The sequence below is a fragment of the Atractosteus spatula genome, chromosome 17, assembly GCF_055471065.1.
Source record: "Atractosteus spatula isolate fAtrSpa1 chromosome 17, fAtrSpa1.hap1, whole genome shotgun sequence".
Taxonomy (NCBI): Eukaryota; Metazoa; Chordata; class Actinopteri; order Semionotiformes; family Lepisosteidae; genus Atractosteus; species Atractosteus spatula.
In genome coordinates, this window is record NC_142722.1 from 18161494 (window position 1) to 18177207 (window position 15714).

At 43.3% G+C, this 15714-nt stretch overlaps 1 protein-coding gene across 4 annotated transcripts in view; it reads left to right on the plus strand.

The window, feature by feature from the left end:
- The window catches only part of ap1b1 (adaptor related protein complex 1 subunit beta 1), a 53453-nt gene extending 39515 nt beyond the window's left edge, over positions 1 to 13938 (plus strand). For all 4 annotated transcript variants that reach the window (XM_088935545.1, XM_088935547.1, XM_088935548.1 and 1 more), the window contains 4 exons: positions 1057 to 1141; positions 1470 to 1556; positions 5331 to 5485; positions 10990 to 13938. In XM_088935545.1, coding sequence (XP_088791671.1) covers positions 1057 to 1141; positions 1470 to 1556; positions 5331 to 5485; positions 10990 to 11064 — 402 coding nt within the window. In that variant the 3' untranslated portion in view covers positions 11065 to 13938. The remainder of the gene's footprint in view (positions 1 to 1056; positions 1142 to 1469; positions 1557 to 5330; positions 5486 to 10989) is intronic.
- The last annotated feature ends 1776 nt before the right edge of the window (positions 13939 to 15714 follow it).

Consider the following 15714-nt stretch of genomic DNA (forward strand, 5'->3'; position numbering starts at 1 on the left):
AAGCAAGTTCAAACTCTGGGGCTTATATGCCGCAAGGTTTTGAAATAATTGTAAGATTTACAGGTTATTATAATGTACATTGTGAATGAGCATCAGGACGAGCATAAAAGAGGCTGGGTGCCTGTAGTATAAAAGATAAATGCATATAAAAGGCATGTGACGGCAGTCTAATCAAGCCATCTCTGGAGTCTGCTCTGCGGATTTCTACGGCAAACCACAATTGAAGGTCACTCCTGACAAACTAGGTGTACAAAGAAAATAATGCTGCCTTGAAATGCAGCCAAGATGGTAGAATGAATAATTTGCATCGCTTTTAGCCTTATTTCATGTTTTACTTGTTTCGGCATCCATTATCTTATCGATTCGCTGTTGTTGCCTCCGTTTTGATTCTAAATCTGTACTCCAGTAAGCCGATTTGCCAGATACAATTTTTAGGCGAGAGGCGTATCTTTCATAGGTTTCATAGGCATCAGGTTACAGAGCACCAATTTTAAGAGAAAGACCCTCACCCTTAGCCCTTGTCTTATTGTGGTGTGAACAAAGGGAACTTTCATTCTCTCCCTAGCAGAGAGCAGTAGATCCATCTGTTTTGCTTGATCAGCCTAAATCAGCCTGGTCTTTTATAAAATGGAGTGCTAAGTAAGATTTGACTTCATGTTCTTCTGCACTCCAATTCTGTGCTCTGAACTGCACCCCCCACCAGCTTCCTAACCTGTCAGAAAAACTCAGCCTTGCTTCAGAAGCCAATCTAGGGCTTGCAGAAGAACATTTTTGATCGCCTTTGGCATTTTGTGATTTGGCGGGTACGGGGGCCCTGATAAATCTGTTCTCTCAGGGATTCTCCCAACGCGTCACGTCACACTTGCCCACTCCGTGTGACTCGTGCGCACCCCGGCAGGTCTTTGCAATTTGCCGGGTGCAAAAGCCTAAGATAACCGAGGAGGCAAGTGCTAGAGCCAGTGTGGCTGTGATGTGCCTCGCTGTGCCCCCTGAACGCACAGCTCACAGGGCCCACCTGTTTGTAAGGCCTCCTTTCTTCTCGTGTGTGCCTGACAGGTCGCCGTGAAGAACAACATTGACGTCTTCTACTTCAGCTGTCTCTACCCCATCAACATCCTGTTTGCTGAGGATGGCAAGATGGGTGAGCGTCCCGTTGCTACCAGCGTGTCTGTCTGTTGAAGACGAGCCCACGGGGAGATTCTCTGTAATGTCAAGATCCCGTTCAAGTACCTCGTGTCAATGCAGCTACAGATCTGGTGTCAAGCCCACTGTGAAAAATAGGAAGTCCTATTGCCAAGAGGAGGTGCTGCTGTTTTTCTGCTTGTGCTTTGAACCTTTATTCATCACCTTAGCTGGCATATGATATTTGTAATAAGGTTCTGTTGTGCAGCTTGACATGGTGAGAAAAACCCTTTGGTGTGTGTTCATCTCCTGCTAAAGAGCTCACTTTGGTTTCCTGTTCTCTGCAGATCGGCAGGTGTTCCTGGCCACGTGGAAAGACATTCCCAATGACAATGAAGCACAATTCCAAGTCAAGGACTGCCATCTTAACTCTGGTAAGGCACATCCACACTCTAAGACTGCAAAGCCTCACAGAGGTGTGGTCAATTAGTTAGAAATCTCACGAGCACAGTAACTCCAGTACTTCAGAGTAAAAGTGCAGAGCCCATCTCTTCTGGGTAAGAGATTGTCGAAGAGTAAAGGCATGATCTGTGGAAGGAAGGTGAATAACTGAATTCTTGGTCGTCTTACACACTGTGTGAATCATTCTAATTAGAGCTCACACTATGAGCTTTCTTTTTAAGCAGGTCTGTTGGGCAGCCCAGCTTTTAGGCAGTAAGCACAAGATCTCTCTCCCTGGAGACAAGACAGTGAAATACTCAATTAAAAATGAAAGAGAAAAAAGTCAGTTCATTCCTTCTCTGTCCTGTAGCCCAGCCAAAAAAATGAAACATTCATATCCAGCATTCAAATTTTAATCTGCTGCTGAAACCCCAGAGGACTGAGCGCAGTTGGGTAGCTTTTACTGTTGGACCCTGGAAACACCTTCCTAGGAAAAGTCACTTTTAAACTATTAGAATTTTGTTTCATTTTCATTCAGCTTGGATACAGTTTCAGTGCTTGTTGTAAATGCCCTTTCCTGGCTGGCATCGATCAGTAGGTTTTTTTTTCCCCATGCTAATTTAGTTTAATTTATTTAATGTTCTGCAAAGCTCTTGGGGGAGAATACTCGGATGTGAATGAAAGGAACCAATATAATTATTCCATTAAGAATTAAAAGTCCTTGGGAACGTATGGCCTATTTAACTGGAAGCCTTTTGTGAAAGCTGTCATTAGGAATTATTGAGTGGAGCGGGTTCAGTACCCAGGCCTATCGAGTCCCTCTTGAAAGCGTGCTATTTACGGTCAGCCCCCACTGGCTTGTTTAGAAGCATTGCTGGGGAACGTCGTAGGCAGCGTCCCCCGAGAAGCCCAGCCACTGCAGACAGCGCTGGAAGTGACGGCAGTGGCCACCACGGACGCGCCCACCCTCCTTTCATTGAAAGGCAGGAGAAACTGAAGGGCTCGCCAGTTCTGTCGATTGAAGCCTTCCTGTCCCTGACCAGAGGACAAGGCGCCTCTCCTTGCAGGCGTCTGCCAGGAGCTGATAAAACTGTCAGCGCGTGTGCCACTCCTGCCAGGCCCTTGAGCTCCTCTGACAGCAGAGGAGTGTGGGGTTGCTCAGCCCCTGCCCAAGCCGATCTGTCAGCCTCCCCGCTGGTACTGGAGAGTATTGCTCGCCGGCTGTGTGCACAAGGAGTAATCAGCTTTCCTCTGCCTCTTATTAAACCTGCTTACAGCCGCAGTTCCTGGAGGCAGCAGGTTTGCTGCCTGTTTCTCAGCTGATGCTTAAGATGAGTGCAGCCCCAAGCTAGAATGATAGCTTCTGTTTTGAAGGGGCAGGATTTCAATGAAATCTGTTTAAATTACTAGTATATTTGTTTTAAATCTTCTGTATATTGAGCCAAAGAACCAAATAAATGGGGCCTTATGTTTCTTATGAACATGTTCACTGTTTAATGGCTTGATCCAACTGTGCCATTTTTAAATGCTAAATGTATGTATTGTTTTTTGCATTAAAATACAATTTCTTCCTGCTTTTGTCACATTCAAACACCTTTTTGTGACGTATGCTGACATTTAGGTTTCTGTGTCCTCCCAGTCTATCTTGTGAGAAAAGCAAATACAGCTTTGAGCAAGGGAATAGTGTTTATTGAAGCAAAACATCATCCGGTGTATTAAACTTAAACATTTCAGAAGCTGTGTTTTCTTTTGTTTGTTCTGTTTCTTTTGTTGCGGTGAGATGTGAAAAGTCCGTGGTGTTTTTTCTGCGTCTCTTAAATTCAGACCTAAATGTTACGCAACTCCAGTCCATAAAGCTAACAGTTTTGGGGTTTTTCTTCCAGTTCAGCTTCCCAGTTTTTTAAATTTAATTTTAAGATTTTGATATGTAGTCTATTGCATGCACAGGAAGTGTTTTGGTACCTGGCATGCAGCATCTTCATGCTGATTGCTGATAAATTGGTTTCAAGTGTCCTGGACGTGTTCTTGACTCACGGTACTTTATGAGTATGTACTCTATAGGCTAGCGTACATTTCATAATGGTATATGTTATAAAGGCCAAGCTGAAATGCTGATGTGAGCACATTAGAATAAGGGCACACATTTCCTCAGCCATACACCATGAGATGTCTGATGAGTTAGATCAGTGGTTCTCAAACTGTGGTACGCTTACCGGCAGTGGTACGCGGAGTGCCGCCAGGTGGTATGCCAAATTACCCTGGAACTGTGTCGTGTGCGCTGAAAAATCGGGACGGGTTTTCATATTTTGTATTTTGTATTTTAAACGTGTCGAATACGCAGCCTACGTACTGCGATACAGTGCGCGCTAATACTTCAGTTGGCACAAGAGATACTCTGTAATTCTATACTACTCTATAGGAATGCGTGCTACAGATGCAAGTGACCAATTGTATTTTAAAAAAGCTACTGTATCTTCAGCAAATAGGGAGGAAGGAGAATGTGCGTGATTTTGGAACAATGCCAAGTTGTAAACACAGGAATGCATAGAAATACGTGCTACGAACGCTGGTAATCTTGTGAGCACACGAAAGCGTGATAGATAACAGAAAAATATTTAAGAACTGTTCTAAGTTAATTTGAGAAAAATACACCGAGCGTCTCTGTTTCGCTCCCATGCGCATGAAATAAAAACTTCAAAACTAAATACGGAAATAAAAACGGAAACGTGGAAAAATGTAAGCTTGCGGATTGCTAAAGCAGGTAAGCCACACTATTTTTGAAGAACCTTATTTACCGTTGGCAAAAGAGCTGACACGTATTATGTGTGGAGAAAAAGCTGCTAAACAGCTCGACCTGCTGCCCCCCTCCCCCTGAAAGACAGTCACTCATAGAATTATCGAAATGAAGGATTATATCAAAAGTACACTGATAGAGCGCGTTAAGATGAGCAGAATAGAGCGCGTTAAGATGAGCAGATGTTTTTCACTGCAATTAGATGAGTCTGTAGTCGATTTGGCCAATTTGCTCGTTTACGTTAGATACGAGTTTGAGGGTACGTCCCATGAGGACTTTCTGTTCTGTAAGCCGCTACCAACAGGAACTACAGGAGAGCACATATTTCAGCTTCTGAATGAATTTATCGAAGAGAATGGCCTCGACTGGATAAAATGCGTCTGAGTTTGTACAGACGGTGCTAGAGCAATGACAAGCCGACACAGCGGTGTAGTTGCACGAATTAGAGAGGTTGCTCCAGAAATTAATGGACGCATTGCAACATCCACCGCGAGACCTTTGCCGTCAAGAAAATGCCTGACGATTTAAAATCTGTTAGACTCTGTTGTGAATTGTATCAAGGCTCGAAAAATTAATTCACATCTGCTTTGCTCGACTAAACAGGCTCACCCCTCTCACTGAATTTTTATTAGTTGTTGTTACTGTTTTTTTTCTGTAAAACACTTTGAAAAGCCACCTTTAAAGGCGCTATATGAAATAAAGTTTATTATTATAATATTTATTATATGTATGTATGAGTGTGTGTGCACGCGCGCTCATGTTGGTCATTGAGAATTTCTGGGGTTCCTATGAGATGATGACTTGTAGGTGGTACTTGGATGCTTTGGTTGGATTAGGGGTGGTACTTGGTCCAAAAAGTTTGAGAACCACTGAGTTAGATGATTGGTAGGATACTAAAAAAATGAATACTGGGGTTTTCCGAGTTTAAATTTTAAAAAAGAAAACTAAGGGCTGTTTTTTCCCTTCCTTTCAGAAGCAGCAACTAACAAGCTGCAGAGTAACAATGTCTTCACCATCGCCAAGAGGAACGTGGAAGGACAGGACATGCTCTATCAGTCCATGAAGCTCACCAATGGGATCTGGGTACTGGCTGAGCTGCGCGTCCAGCCTGGGAACTCCAGCTACACGGTGAGTCTCTTCTCCCCTGTACAGCTTGTGCGTCGAACCCGGGTGGCTTTTGTGATCCTCCTGGGATAATGTTGTCTGGAATTTCTCGACTGATTTTCTTTTATCTGCCCGGCAATGGACTGGTGTCCTGCCCAGGGTGTACCCCGCCTTGTGCCTGTTGCTTGCTTGGACAGACTCCGGTTCCTCTATGCCCCTGATCCCAGAATTGGAAGAAGAAAATTTAATAAATGGATGGATTAATTTTAGATATTTTTGTATGTTTTGCATCTAAGCCAAAAGCAGTTAGCTTTAAGGTGAAGTTGTTTATATGGTACAAACTGCTTTGCAGTTCTAACTAGAGGAATACCAGGTAAGGTCTTTAAATTATGCTGTTTTGACTGCATTTCCTTTTCGGAGATTTTAAAGCAAAATAATTTTCTTCCAAGGCTGAATTGTAAGGCTTGTGGATGTCAAGCTTAATTTATTTGTATGATTTAATAACTGCTGTTTCTTTCTGGAAACTGGACATTGATCTTTGATTAAATTCTGTTTTGCAGTGCAAGTTGTCAATCTTTCTTGTTCCTTATCTTACCATGTACATCTCTGTGAATGTAAAATATCTTTGTTCCTGGCAATAACAAGCCTTAGACATGGGATTTCTGATTTATAGAGAGATGTTTCATAGAGAATCACAGATTCATTGAGCTGTGATTGTACAGGTGGCTGCTTTGTAATAAAAACAGCACATGTTCTCCCCAGCACACTTGCCTTAACTTGATGTTCCTGTCCATCACCTAGAAGCACACTTATTTAGAAAAAATACTGCTACGTTTTTTCCCCCTAAGACCTTTTCTTTTGTTTTACTTATTAATCCGGCAACTGTTTCATCTGGGGAGACACTGATCGGTCCAGTGAATCACAGTAGCTAGAGCAGCGCTTTCAGTATTCATAAATATTCACGCTTTCCCTTGTGTTTTCTTTAGTATAGTAGTGGTCCCAGAACAGCAGGACAGAACTGATTACAGAGTTTCGAGATAGCTTTTACTTATTTTCTTAAACCTATTTTAATTTATTATCTGTGTTGGTCAGCTTCCTACTGCTTTGTTTATTTTTTCAATCAAATAGAATTTGAAACTTGGGAAAAGTACCATATTTTGAAATCGGCAGTTGTAGGTCTATTGTATCTTGACTCACACCTATGAAAACTGCCCAGACAGAATGACGGAGCGTTAGCAGACACCTCTGGCAGGCTGACCGAGTCTGCTAAGTCTCTTTAGCATGTTGCAGGTTAGGCAGCCCTGGCTATCGTGGAATCATAGTCAGGACATTGCCCAATGTGTGAAACATAGCTTGGGGCAGCCTAAATTTCCAGTTATTGCTACCAAGGCACAAACCTCCCATTTGTGCTGACAGATTCACAGTGAGATTGCTTTCAGACACTGTACAGATTTTTTCGCTTTGCATGACCTGATTGTACTCTAAAGGACCGGCCCTTTTTAACCCAAATGTACTAAATACTTTATTTCTGTACAGTTTCCTTACAATATGAATTATCTTTACCATAGGGACCCAGTGGTCTTTATTGAGGAATGTATGACGACTGGAAAAGCTGATCTGATTTCGCCATGAGATACGTTATTTAAGAAACATGGTGTGACTGTGTGGGTCTAGATCTCTGTGCTTGCACTATGAAGCCTATCCCAGGGAGTCTGTAGCGCACACAGGCCTTTCTCCCAACTCTTGTGTGGCGATCAATGCTGACAAACCGCTGCCTCAAGCAGGCACTCCCATTAATGAATATTGTTTTGTTGATCTGTGTTCCTGTTTTATTGCATGCCCCCACTGATGCTCATTCTGTAACCTTGCAGGATTTGGAGGTTAGCCGTCTTGATGTTATTTCTGTGTTTTTTACTGTCTCGGTGTGAATTGCCCTCTTCCTCTTCACACAGTTTTTTCCACTCTGTTGCATTTGACCCTTTCCTCTTCCTCTTCCCTCCTGCCTTGAAGTGTGTGGGTTTGCATCCTGGCAGAATTTGGAGGTTTTCATTTTGAACAAAGCCAGTAGCAATACCGAGCCATGGTAGGTTTGAGACTAAACAGCTAAAAGGTTTAGTGGAAGAACTTTTTACTGTCTCGGCACCAGTGAGCTATGCGGTTTATCAGGCATCGAAGCACCAGTCTCTAATAACAGACACCAGTTCATCCTCACTCCATGCAGCTCTTCATTTCGGGAGGCGAGTCTGAGCTGGCAGAAATTGAGAAAAGGAACGCTTTACCATTTGAATTCTGTTTTCTGTTTTTGTCTCTTTTGTAAAGGTTAAGATTAAATTGCCCTTTTTTTTGTCAAGTATTGATTTTCTTAAAGGATGAATTCTAGATCAGCTTGACATAAGAAACCGTGGAGTTGCAATAAAACAGAATATGGAATATTGTCGATCTGTAACTTTGTACTACTTTGCTCAAAGAAGGATGCTGCTCCTTAACCATTATAGGGTAAATATTTTTTTTTTCCATCCTTGGCAACAACAAATTTGTATTTCCAAGCAGAGCACATGTGGTTTGCCTTGCGAGACCACTTCATGTTATGCCTTCTTGCCAAAATATTAGGGATTTTGTCTTGCTAAGTCTTGTCCCTGAGCAGTGCGAACAGCTTGAATGGAACTTGGAATGTACTCCACAAGCCTCGGCAATATTTTCCACCCAATCCCTGACTTCGTTTGAAGTTGAGCTGAAGATGCCGATAGTGTGTGGGGTGAGACGTCTCTTGCTGCTGATTCTATTCACTAGTCTGGAAAGATGCCTGGCAGTTTTTCCATCGCAGGGGAGTGTGGGAGTCCAGATCCAGCTTCCCACTTTTGTGCGTGTCCTCTAGTACGTTTCACTGTGGGTTCTGAAGGCGTCCGTTGGGCTAACTTTATCATTGGGCTTTTTGAATCCTTGGACCCTGGACTCTCATGTACCACCACTTCTTTGCTCTTGATTAGCTTTGCTCGTAAATGTCAGCTCGGGCATTGTGATTTAGCCTCGAGTTCTGGGTGGAAGTGCACCTGCTGGAGCTCTGGCTGTGGGACATCCTGTAAATCGGGTTGTGGCAACAGTGGGTTGGGCTTTGCTCCAACCCTCCCGTGATGCTGCACGGCTGCGGTCTGATTTCCGAAAACTGTTTGCAGCAGCAGCAGCTGCTCCCCCCCATCCCCATCCCCATGGCAACGGGCCGGCCTATCACGTGGCTTCCCTCCCACCTGGAGCGCTTGATTAACTTTGCTTGTAAATGTCAGCTCAGGCATTGTGATTTAATCACCCCGCTGCTCCGCAGTCGCCGATCAGAAGGGACTCAACCGCTGCATTGCAAACCGTAGTCCTCCTACCTTCCCCCCCTCGTGCACACTCTTTCTTGCTTCCCACTCGCTTCTCAGCCCCCACTCAGGAGTTCAGCTGCACTGTTTTCTGTCTCCTAGAGGACAGCTAACGCTGCTGAGAATCCCCCTCACATCCCACCTCCACATCCCAAATCCTCCATAGGGGTTTCCCTCCTAACCATTGGATTAGAGGAGTCCGAGTGAGCCTCGGAACAGGATGACCTCTCGCTCGTGTCGAAAGCTGCAGTTCTCAGTGCTTGCTCTGAGGCAGGTACGGCCCGCATGAGAAGGTTTAGCATGTTTTTAACATGTTGGGGGGGTTCAGCGGGCTTGTATGCATTGGGAGCAGTGTTGCCTGTAATTTGTCTCCCACCACAAGCCCTGCGTTACTAAATCAAGGTGGTATATTTGGGACATGTACTCCTGCTGCAGTCCGGCTTGTCACTGCTGACTAGTGCATTTCAGAATGTTGTGTTAGAATTCTTGAATATTTTATTTGTTCGGAAAAAGCCAAGTTTTTTTTCCACTGCAGACACTTTCTCCAAGTGCTTAGGGAGGGAAGTGAATATATAAGTGACTCAGGAATCTCTTTTTCTTTGATGTGCTGAGAACAAGCGAGTTCCCTTTGCATTTGTGTTCAGTTACATTTATTTTGTCTCAGCACCTAAAGGCACAAATGTTTCAAATGATCAGCCATTTGGTCTGTCTTGCAATAGCTAATTAGTTCTTCATCTTGCTTATTGATTCTGTTGACCGTCCCTAGTGAGAGAGCATCCACACAGTGGAAGTTTGTGGCACGCCTGTATAAAAATTCATGCCTCCTGTTGTCTCTGAGGGAAATTGCATCTAATAAGTGCTGTTTCTTCAGCTTTGAAAAGACGCTGTTGTGTTAACAGCAGGGCCTCTGGACAGTGAGCTAGGGTGAACCCTGCACTGCGTAGCCCGTTTCTGAATTCAGTTTTTCCAGCTGAGATCTTGCTTGCTTACCCAGTGTGTTTTTCAATTGGTTCTTTATCTTTGAGGTTTTTTTTTTGTATTTGTCATTATGAGCTTGCCTGATTTAAGCTCATCTCTATCAGATTCACGTTTTGGCTCTCGGCAATAACTCCTGTACTGCATGGGGTCAATGAGGATGGACAGACAACCTATGTTCCCATCCGAGTCTTTTCTTGCACTGCAGGCTCCAAAGACCCTTACAGGAGAGTTAGTGCCAATTGGAGGAATTGCGTTCCTTACAGTGATGTCACTGCAAAGTGTGTGGGCACCTGGCACCAGCTTATCCCACCCCCACTTGGATGGACGTTGGCAAGTAGTGCGCCACGTTGGGGGGAATCCTGCTCTGTGTTGAGTAGTGACACGGGCTGGTTTGAACTTGCGCTGGGAGAGAGCAGCAGTGATTGGCTGAGTTGGTTAGACCTGAAGTAAGCAGCCTTAAAATTGTCTCTTTAACACGGAGCAAATGACAGAAGTCATTATTGTTAGCAAGCGCAAGAACAACGAGCTGGCACCGTCGGCTAAATATCAAACGAGCAGTCAAGCAAGCGCACAGAGTGGGCTGTGGAAACCGACGAAGCGAGAGGAGTCTGTGGAGCAGTGAGATTAGTAATAGGGCTGTTTGTGTGGAGTCACGTAACGGACGTTTGTGTCTTTGATGGTTAGGTCTTGATTACAAAAATCTCCTTTGATGTGGGAGTTGTGATGCGATGCTTTATTGAAATAATGTTTCAGATTTGAAGTGTGGGAACTATGGAAGAATATTCTTTTGCATTTCAGATCCTGTTTATTGCCAGTGAAGCATCAATTTAAAATTGAAATGAATTCAGAGCTGCCAGTGTTTATGTATTGACATTAAAGTGGTTATCGGAGGGGGGGGGGAGGGATCACTGCCTTCTCTTGTACTTTAAGAAATACAAAGGCTTTTTATTTCAGATACACAGGATTTTAGACTCCGTTTTTGGACAGGCTCTCTAATATTTGATTTAAAAAATTGCTAGGTAGAAACCATTCCACTGCAGATGCTTTCCATCTCCTTCCGAGTAATAAGAAAATCAAAAATCTCAAGACGCTGGGTAATGGAGCCAGGCTGGACTGAGGGTCTGTGATGCGTTTGCTGTATTGCATGACTCCGTTCATCCCTCTAACAGTAACTCTCTTTCTCTCCCACAGCTGTCCCTCAAGTGCAGAGCTCCAGAAGTCTCCCAGTTCGTGTTCCAGTCCTACGAAGCGATGCTGAAAAACTGATTTAGTGCGACGCAGCGGATGGGTGGGGGAGTGGGTTTCTGGAGTCCTCCAATGAAGCCCTAAGATCCACTGTTTGCCCTTTATTTGGTGACATCCTTACTCTGCTGTACAGTCCGATCACATACAGATGATGTCTTTGCGCTGTAACAGATTTCTAAATTCCACCTCTCTTGGTTTCTAAGGATTTTTTTCTCGTTTAGTTGCCTCCTTCCTTTTCTCATTTACTTGTTTCCAAGAACTGTAACAGTTTTGTTAAAAACACTCTCAAATGCCCACAGTGGTCTTCTCCATCTAAAGACTATGGCATATATATTTTTTATTCCCACAAACCATCAGCTCGTTTTTTTTGCCCCGTTGGAATTCAGAGCTGTTCCAGTAAAAAAAAGAAAACATCGGTCGTGCAAATGCACTGTCCATTGTGGTTTCCTGACTGAAGAGTCTGTGCTGTTGTGAGATCCCCAAGGAGTGCTGCATTGAAGTTATTTCTCGAAACTCCCAAGAAACAGGACAGGTGTGGCTCTGCATTTTGCACCATTCACCCGTCTCTGTTTCTGAGCTGCTTAACTCTTTTACTCTGCTCTGAAACACTGAGGGCTAGGTACGATATTCCATTTTTGTGAAAGTCCACAGCAAAATTGAAAAAATCAACTTTGTCACTGCAGACACTGAGACACAATTAAATTCAGCTGTTTGAGGCTCCCAGCAAGCAATGTAAACATGGCCTGCTTGGTGTCCTGTGACCTGTCTTACTTTGTAGCCATCTTTTAACTCTTTTTGAGGCCTGAATGTTGATAATATGGAGCATGTTTATCTGTAAAGGGAATTAAGTGCGTTTCTAACCTCAGAAAGAGGTGTCCTTTTTCCTGTTCCCTTGCTAGAAGATATCTTAGCCTGTTAAGGGTGAAGGAGTTGACTGGTGTATGTTTCTGAGCCCCATGTGTCTTAATAGTTGGCTTTATTCTCTATTTAAAGGATGTTTTGTCTGGGTAAACAGTCCCCCACATTTTGTCCCTTAGATGGAGTGCTCTTCTGTGAGCCTTTTTCGCAGATGAGAGCAGCTGGAAAGCATGTAGACTGAAGGCCCTTCAGTTGCAAGTGTGTTGATCGTCATGCCCCTCTTGTGGCAACTGTTGCTCTGCAGTTTCATATCTTTAACTCCTAATGCTGGGAAGCACCGTGATTTATAAGATTTCAGATTTTGCCCTTTTTTCTCAAGCATATGAACTTTCTTAGTTCTCAGTAGGTGCTCTTTTGTCTCTTAATTGGTGTGTGACACTTCTGTCTAATGGACTGTTACACTAACACCTACTTCAGTACAAGATCGCAGTACTAGTTCAGTACTGATGTGGCACCTGAAAGAAACAAATTGAAAATCCCAAATAAGTAAATAAGCAAAGTTTATTTTTGTGTTTGCCATTGATTTTTCCCTCTCAGTGTGAAGGGGAATGAACTCTCTAGGTAGGTAGTCCCAGGTCCTTGATACAAAAGAGCTTCATTCATCTCTCATTCAGAGAAGGAGCAGGGCATTGTTCCAGGTTTACAGTGGGGAGAGCTGTTCGGAGGCTGTTAAACACTATGTACCTGTATGTGCAGTGTCTCAGGTTAACTTGAATTGTTATACCCCAACACACTGCAAGGCACTACCATCTCGAAACAAGGCACACTGCCACTGGGCTGTGCCAATAAGGGTGCAGTCTCATCTACATTCCAGCATCAAGCAAAATAATATTTTTATCGTCTTTAAAAGGAAATACTGCGGCTTCCTCGTTAACACTAAACTTTGGTTGCTGCCAGGTTTTGCCGTCTTACTGGCCCTGAAATGTTAGATTTTTCTTTCTTCACTTTTTGTACTTTGTGTAGGAGTTATGGGTTGATGGGATAAGATGAAACTAAAACCGAGCTTGCCTGCATGTGTGTCTGTCGTGTGAGGTGTGCATATTTGTGCGAGTGCGGTGGGCTGTTAAATTTCCATCACCCCACCCCCTGCCTGCCTCATTAAAGCATTCCAGTCACACTTCTCTACAGTCTGTGCAAGTGTAGTCTCTTTATGAGCAGGGCAGAGACCAAAGGCTGTTGGGTGCCCCTCCCTTTAAATGGAATATGACGTGGAATAAAACGGAGTGCGTCCTTTCCAATAATTTCATCCATGTGCTGCATTGAAAAGGTGGGACAAATTGGGCAAGCCACCTTGCTTGTGTTGGACTCAGTTCTTCCAAGATTTAGGTGGAAGAACTAATACACAGTGCACGTTGTTGAGAGCTCTGCAGCCTTTAGCCTCTTCTCCGGCAGAATGAATCAGTGATTTTGTTTTTCAGAAATGTTTTAACGTGTGCAAGCATAGCGCTGCGTGTCACGTCTAGGGAAGGTGTTCGGGGGCATGGGGGTTATGTGAAGTAAATCGAGCACCAGCTCCGAGCACAGCAGTGCCGGTGATGCAGGCTGTCCTCCGCTAACACGGGTTCGAGTTTTTGTGCAGCTCATCTAACGTGTGCTCACTGAATCCAGGCTTAGAAAAGAGTTGTTGTTTTTTTGCCTTGGTTGTAAATGATTTTGAAATTTCATGATGCCAGCGTTTTGCGTTGGAGAAAGAATAAAAACAGTGTCGCCATTTCTTTGTCCATTGCAGCTGTTTTAATAGGTCTTGATGGGGCTGAAGTCAGCTGTTTGCTGTGGGTGGGTTTATTCCACCCCACTCCCACTGTTTGGCCCTGGCCTTGACCCCTCTCTGTCAACAACCCCCCCACCCCGCCCATAGGAGTCCTGCTGTGCTTGTTCTCGTTTGAGTGCGGCTCCTTCTGCAGTGAAACTATATATATTATACTTTGCTATGGATGGCTGGTTACTGTGAATAAATAAAGTATATTCACAAGAACATCTTTTGTGTCTCTTTAAATACATATTGTGCGCACACACACACACGCGCATATGGGGTGTTTTCATTATAGCAGCTTTTAACTCAATTTCACTTGAATAATAACCAGAATAATGTTTATTATTATGCATGTTTTCATTATATTAAATTAGATATTGGCTGTAATGATGCAAGTTAAATATATGCAGATGGGGCAGACTAGCAGTGTAATGTTTGGCTAATTGTAACAATAGGCCATTTAAAGTCATGCAGTCGGGGTTGTTGGTATTGTTGAAAGAGGGCGTTTTGCATGGTTTTCAGTCTCACTGGCCTGTTGCCAGATTGGTGATAGTCCTTGTCTCTGTGTCCTAGTCTCCCAACACCTTTGTCTTTGTACTTATTTATATTAAATTAAAAATGACCAAGAACCTAAAGGTTTCACCCAAGAGGAAAGGAAGCAGATTTAGGAAGAAAGAGCTGGAAGGTGAGAAAGCGGTCTCAACCACTCAGGATTTACCCCTTAATATTGTACAAGATTTGAAAAAAACATGCTTTTAGTCCATCTAGCATCTGATTATGAATAATTTAGTGTGGGTAAAAAGGCATTTTGAGCTTTGTTATATGCTGTCTGAATAGGGGTTAAATTTAGATATGAGAAAGTCTTTCTCTGAATGTTTCAAGACCAGTCCAAATCACATGTAGAAATATAGTGCTACCTGAATTAGTATAGATAGGATGCTATTTGTAACTTAATGGTGTGGCTCAGACTGAGCACTGTAATAAAACACTGATGCATGCAGCTATAGTGCATCCTGCAAGCATTTTATTTTACAAAATAGCAATGAAACTGGTGCATCTGAACAAACCTCGGTTGCAGCTTGATAGCTACTGATATTTAAACTGCCATAAATTCAGACATAGCCTGACCTTGAAGGATGACTCCACTAATTATTCTTGGATGCAGTGTGAAATTGGAGTCCAATTTCGATTAGTCTTTTAATATTTTTTATATTCTGTGTTATGTGATAAGAGTGAAGACTCTCTTTGCCTCTTGAGTACAAGAACAATCTGCCTTGATAGCGAAATGAGCTATCTTCCTTCCCTCTATTTCCAGCCCTAAATATGGGAGTGTCGCTCTTTTGTCGAGTATCACACTTTGTGCTGAATTCACTTGGCTCTGTATTGGAATCCCAGCTTCAGCTGGCCCTCTAATTCCAGTTGAGATTGATTAGTTTTGATCACTGGAGAGGGGGTGACTTTCAGGTAGATCAGAGAAACTTCTTGTAGGTAGAATTTCACTGTGAAGTGATGTGAGTGTACTTTGTTTACTCTGAGTGTCTAAGTTTGAATATTCTTAAACTCCACCTGGGTAGTTTAATGGTAAAATGATTCTCAAGCACATAAGCAAATGTTGTTAAGGAACATATTTCAGCACCATCATGATATTGTTTTCATTAATATTAATATCAAAAAGAACTGCATATTTGTTGCCTGGAGAACTCTGCAATGAGAGATCCCCTGTGATTGCTCAGCTCCAGCTGTGTGGTGCTCGGGAGGCACCTAGAGGTCCGGACAGCCAAGCCCTTCAGGCAGGAAGAAGGACCCTTCTCGAGACATCAGCTGATCACAAGTAGGAGGTGAGGCTTTTAGTTTTGCTGCTTTAACTTATTGCAATTCATTTTCACTGATATACAGAGTGTCATCTCAGCATAACATTTAATATGCACTGAATATGCATTCTGTCCCCTCACAATTGGGATATTTACTGGGATGTGTTCTGATGCTTTGTGTGACATCCT